The 6,203-nt window shown below is 52.0% G+C and overlaps 1 protein-coding gene across 1 annotated transcript; it reads left to right on the top strand.

Annotated features, from left to right (window-relative positions):
- The first annotated feature begins 208 nt into the window (after positions 1 to 208).
- On the top strand, positions 209 to 5,717 carry LOC144704957 (protein PUTATIVE RECOMBINATION INITIATION DEFECT 1-like). The gene is given in 14 exon segments (XM_078577541.1): positions 209 to 688; positions 1,044 to 1,156; positions 1,298 to 1,488; positions 1,683 to 1,952; positions 2,039 to 2,774; positions 2,776 to 3,008; positions 3,158 to 3,291; positions 3,294 to 3,485; positions 3,521 to 3,898; positions 3,980 to 4,257; positions 4,371 to 4,606; positions 4,609 to 4,713; positions 4,777 to 5,000; positions 5,113 to 5,717. Coding segments are annotated over 14 exon segments (3,759 nt in total). The 3' UTR covers positions 5,302 to 5,717.
- Positions 5,718 to 6,203: the final 486 nt, after the last annotated feature.

Here is a 6,203-nt window from a genome sequence, read left to right as displayed (position 1 = left end):
TCTCCAATTTCACGTAGGAAAAAGAAATTTATATAAATAAGGAGCTGTTAAATGATTGAATCTGTGTTTATTTTAAAAGAGTGTGGGTAATGACCATTACACCCCTCGCCTGTCGTTTCAGTGTATGTATAGAGGGGAGTTTGCGCGGGAGAATTTGAATTGAGCTGCGACGGGGAGGAGGAGAAGGGAAAGGGGTGGGGGGGTGTGAATGGAGGAGAGTGGAGAATGGCGGGGGTGCGGGAAGGGGCACCGCGCGACGGCGGCGGTGGAGACGGCGGAAGGGGGAAGCTTCTGCCTGCTCTGCTTCGCCAATCTCCTCTCCGACGATGCGGGGGCGCCCTCGCATCACGTCTCCTTTGCGCTCTCTCAGCTCTCCCGCGCCATGGCCGGCCTCGGAGATGTAGGCGGAGATGGAGTCGGAGGAGGAAGAAGAGGAGGCTCCTTCGCTCGGGAGCTTCGCGCGGTGCACGGCCATCTCCTCGTGCTCCCGCTCGTGCACGTCCTTTCCTCCTACGACGACGAGCCTCTCGCTCGCCAGACTCTGGATCTGGTCTCCGATCTCTGCGACAATTCGCGCGATCGCGACCGCCGCGCTCCCTGCGAATCGTTGACTCGAGACTTCGTCGCTCGGATCGCGGATCGGCTCTCGTCCGGCGCTCTCGCCTGGAGCCGTCGCCAGCTCTTCATGGTGCGTGCTTCCTTTTTTAATTTTTAATTTTAATTTTTAATTTATGGTGCGATTCCCCCGCTATTTTCCTGCTATCTCAGTCTTCCGGTCTTTGAACGAACGCACTGCTCGTCGTCTTATTTATGCCATGGATAAATATTCGGATTGAACATTCCTCTGTTTTAAAATAGAGCAGTTGTTAAAACAAGGGACGCGGTACGCTCTATAATCGACGGAGTCGGTTTTCGACCGTTTGCCTTTCGTCTATTGTAAAAGACGTTTTGCGGACTGTTTTAAAACATGGACTTCGGACTTTTCCCCCGTTTTTGTCGATTTGATGATGATGATAGTTTGTGGAAAATGCTCTACTCTTCAGTTACACTGCCTGGGTGTCCTACTGGACCGTGGAGGAGCTTCCAATCCCTCGTCTTATATCAGAAACAAAGCTGACCTTGTACAGAACCTTGTCACCGGTCTTCGGCTGCCGAGGTGAATTTATCAGAGACTCCGCCTGGAGTCTTAACTCTTTCTCATCGAAACCCTGCCGAGTTGAGTGGTAACAGCATGAAATCAGTTTCTCATCGGCAGTCCTTTCACCTCTTCCTTTTATTTCTTTCGTCCTTGTGGCAGCGAAGAGATTCGGGGGGAGATCCTATTCGTCTTGTATAAGCTATTTTCGGCCGACGATCGTAATTACGAAGATAACGATCAAGACGACGACGACGCCCTAGAAGAGTACCTCGTTGGATTCAAATTAATGAGGTTATCTCTGGAAGTCCTGCTCAAGACGCAGAACGATGACGTCCGCACAAATTGCATAGGTACTCGAACCGTGTAATCGTCCAGGCTATTTGCTCATTACAATTCGAATTCCCGAGCCATGAATAATGAAAATTTGCTCGCGATTAGCTAGAATTAACTAAATTCGTGAAAAAGAGAACACAATTAGCTAGAATTTTACTTGCTATGCTCGCGATTGTGGAGTTTCTAGCGAGTTTACGGGTGTTTTCTTCAGCGTTTCTGACAGTGCTCGTTCGAAGGGGATGCTTCGACGACATTGCCAGAAGAAGAACTGCCGAACTTGATTCAGAGGCGCTTCTGGTCAGTTTATTCGCGGACGCCATTAAAGCTCCCTTGCTCTCCTCCGACACCAGAGTTCAGATAGGGACGCTAGACCTCGTCTTTTATTCCTTATCAACGGAACTATTCAGGCCCCCCGGAGATATTGATATCCTCATCGAGGAGAATATTGCAGACTACGTCTTCGAGATCCTCAGGCTATCAGGTTAAAAAAAAAAAAAAAAAATTTTTTTTTTTGGTTTTTCCAGAGGAAAATAAGATGGATTTTTCGCACCCATTTTTACTCCGCAGGAAATAAGGACCCCTTGATAATATCATGCCTGCGGGTTCTAGAACTTATGATACCTGCCGAAGACAAGCTCAAGCAAAGACTGGCAGTTGGCTTTCCCACGCTACTCGCCGTGCTGCGTTATGTGGCGGACATACCTCTCCACCCGGTTCAGTGCCAAGCGATGAAGCTAGTCTGGCTCTCCGTTTCGAGTTTCCCCGGACTCGTATCGATGTCTCAGGCCGAAGAGCTGGCCGTTTCCCTGACGGGAATGTTCGCCCGATACAGAAGCGGGGAATTCGGCATGCTCTCGGAGACCTTCGTCTTGGGCTGTCTAACGTTTGTGGAGACCTTCAAGGCGCCCTCCTCTCACCAGACGAGCAAACTATCACAACTCGTCCGGGAAATGCTGAATAACGCCGTGCTATCCTCTCTCTCGGTCCACTGCACGAGCGACCGGGCTTTGCTATACTCTCTCTACCTCGCGAAAGAAGCACTCTTGTACTCTGAAAAGGAAAACGCAGAAGAAATCGCCGACTGCGTCGTGGAAATCTGCAAGACCCACCTTCTGCCTTGGCTGGGCTCGGCCCTGGAAAGAGGAAGGGAAGAGGAAGAGTATACGGCGACTCTGGAGACTCTGGAAATCTTCCATCTCCTCCTGCTTCAGGAATCGGCCGCCGAGCAAAGGAAGACGGACTTGGCCGAGTCTCTGGCCTCTTCCCGCTGGATAAGCCGCTCCTTTGGGTTATTGGCGTTATTCCTCGGCCGAAATGAAAGCGAGGATTTATTTGCTTCTCAGCTCGCTCCTGGACTGTGTTCTTGGGCCGGACTTTGGAGACCCGATCAGAGAAGCCTGCGAGAGCCTCCCGGCGGACCCCGTCGACCTGCTCTTCCTCCTCGGCCGTCAAAACATCAGCGGCGGTGACGATCTCTTGCTCTCCTGCCAATCCGCGGTCTTTGCCATCCTCCACAGCACCACCCTTTGGACGAAAGGTACTACTCAGATTCCAAGAAGAATATATACATATATATATATATATATATATATATATATATATTTAATGAAAAACTACCTCAAAAAATAATAGAAATTGAAAGAATTCTTTATGTGTTCCACCTCCTCCTCTTCCTCTTTGGAAGAGTTTCGGAGGACGAAGAGATCCTGGCCGCTGTGGAGCAGTTCATTCTAGCGAACCACTGCATCTTCTCCTGGGAGACGAACGCCGGGCGGTTGACGCTGGCCCAGCTCGTGCATCTCTACAGCTTCGCCCGCGGGTTTTATCGCCGTCTTCTGATGGGTCCTCCCACAGCGAGGAAGCGGAGAGGATCCTCTTCCGCCTGATCAACGATCACGATTGGGCCCTGCTCGTCTCCATCGGCGTCCATCCGACGGCCCTGAAGTGGCTTCTGCAGCAGCGCGGCGGCCTCGGGGGCGCTTCTCTCTGCGGGCTGATCCTCGACTTTTGCAGATATTTGATGACACCTGGGCCGAGCAGCTGTGCGAGCGGCCGGGAAGGACGATGACGACGATGACGGCCAGGCGGGGTGTGGACGTCCGCCTCCTCTCTGATCTCGTCGTCGCCGGGGACAACGGCTTAGCTTCCATCCTCGTGCTTTTGCTCGGGCGGCTGGAATCCCAGGAAGATGATCTCGGCCGCACGATCAACGCGATCCTGATGATCATGGTGGCCGCGCCCCAGGCGGCGGCCCAGCAATTCTGCTCCAACGGGATCGCCGGCGCCTTGCGCGATCTCTGCCAGTCGCGCCACGCGTCGACGAACTCTGCTGCTGTGTGGCTCCTGGCCTTGAACGTCCTCGGCTCGGCCCCTCCCCAAGCCTTGTCCATCTGCGGGGACGCCGCCTGGCTCCCCATCTGCGTCAAGGTGCAATGAATTCTTTTTTTTTCTTTTTCTGAAAACAGAATTGGTTTTAATTTTAATTTTAATTTTAATTTTCTTTTGCAGGTGTCGGAAAGCGTGAGTTCTCTTCTGGTTCTAGCCGAGGAATCGGTGAGCCCGGCGGCCTGCCTGGGAGTGGGAATTCTCTGCCTCGTTCTCCACCGCGCCGCCACCGCCGCCGGGGACCTGGGAGAAGCCGCCAAAGCCGTAGTGGTCAACGCGGGGCTCATCTCCGCCGTTGATCTCAAGATCCAAGCGGCATGCGCCAAAGGCCCCGCCCTGGCCGACCGCGACCAGGAGTCCCTTCTCCTCGTTCTCCTCCTCTATCTCTTCTCCGTGGGGAGGTAAAAAAGCACAGAAGAAGAAGAAGAAGAAGAAGAAGAAGAAGAAGAAAGAAGACCCCTTTTTTTCCTAGAAGAGAAATCTAACCTCTCTCTCTCTCTCTGGGGTGCTGCAGTTTCGGGGCAGTCGCGACGGGCTGGGAGGAGCTGATCTGGGCCGCCGAAGAGGGGTCAACGGAGAAGATCAGAGCGATCCGAGTTTCCTGCGTTGACCTTTGCCGGTTGCTGCACTACGGCCCGCGGGCAGTCAAACTGACCGCATCGCAGAGCCTGGCGGAGATCCTGCCCCGGATACCCGCCGAGCGCCTGCGCCGACTCTGCCCGGGGGGGCGGCTTGGGTCGATGATGGCGGTCGTGGAGGGCTGGTCTTCTACGAGGACCCCGCGTGGCCGCCAACTGCGCGCTCTGCTGGGAGACTCTGCGGGCGGCGGGCGCCGGCGTCGGCCTCAAATGGAGCAGGCTGATAACGGAGGAGCTGGCCCGCTCCTGCTCGCGCCGGGCCTGCCCTCGGCTCCTTTCAAGGCGCGGCACGGCCCCGCGGCCGCGTCGCCAAGGCCCTCCTCGCGCACGCCCGAGAGGGCCCCGCGTGGGCGAAATCCCTCTTCCGCCCCTCCTCCCTCGCCGGCATCGCCGCCAACCTCGGCCCCGCCAGCCTCACCCCGGAGATGGTCGCGCTCTTCCGTGAGCTCGCCCTCGCCCGCCTCCTCGACGACGCCACCGCCGCCCGTTTGGCCCGCACTTTCCAGGTTTTTATTAATTCCTCCAAAAAATCAGCTTTTTTTATCGCCCACGATAAATCTTTATTCAAAAGCGTAAATTCTTCTACTTGCGTTCGCGTTCATGCATGTTTCCCCGCAGGCGTGCAGGAAGCGGCTGTACAAAGATTTCTCCGAGCAGCCCGCCGACTCGCCCATCTTCATCTCCGGGGACGAGCAAGTCAGCGCCCTCCTCTTAAGACTCAAGCTCTCCGCCGGCGACCGATCGATTCCCGCCAGGCTTTTGGAAGAGATCGATCGGTTCTTCGAAATCTCCCGGCCGCAGACTTAAAAGTCCTGCTTCTCGAGGTGTGCATGTTAAGTTTTGTTCGTATTCGTTATTTTTCCTTCGCGTTTTGTTTTGTTTGCATAGAACGAAATTGGGATTTGCCCATCCCAATTCCAGTATCTGATGCTACATTAGAACAGATACCATTAAGCGAGCTAATGATATCCGGATATCTGTAAAAATTGTGATGTCTTAAGGGATATCATTAGTGGAGACTGCAGAATCCGATTTCAGCATCCATACCGATATCAGTATCTGCAAACGGCCTTCGCTACAATAAAATGTATACATTCTAAAGAACTGGTCAATTTATGCGAGCTGTGGACGAGCTGGGACACTGAATCCTGGCTAGTTTTAACCCTTGAGTCGAGAACTGTATTCGTATGTTGAAATATTTGCTATTTTTAATTATGGATATATTAAACAGTGGCTTCGTAGAATTAACTACCTACATGTTATCATTAACGGTACAGGTATCTGCATCATTTCTGGTGTCCGATATCTGCTTATAAAAATCTGCATTCTGTGTTGATATATCTCTGATAGATATCTTACATCAATACATTTTTTGTACATGGGACTAGAACATTTTACATAAGAAGCTAGTAAACATAAATGGGCAGTAAAGAAAAGTGGGGCCCATACTAGACAAAGCAATGATTATTATTGCAGAAGAGGCACATTGTCATCTGTTTGATTTCAAATCCAAGAGTATCTCCTTAACTAATGCCCTGATTATTTTTTTCCCAATCATCTGACGTTCAAACACACTCAAAAATAATTTAGGTGTGTAAAAAAATTGTCAAGATTTGGTATCAAGCAAAATCACTCAAAAAGAAAAATTCTTGGATCCCACGTATTGCTGAATTTGGGAACAAGTAGAGTATCAATCTCAGCTTGAATGA

The sequence above is a fragment of the Wolffia australiana genome, chromosome 6 (genome assembly GCF_029677425.1).
Source record: "Wolffia australiana isolate 7733 chromosome 6, ASM2967742v1".
Taxonomy (NCBI): Eukaryota; Viridiplantae; Streptophyta; class Magnoliopsida; order Alismatales; family Araceae; genus Wolffia; species Wolffia australiana.
This window is presented reverse-complemented; position numbering and strand designations above follow the sequence as displayed.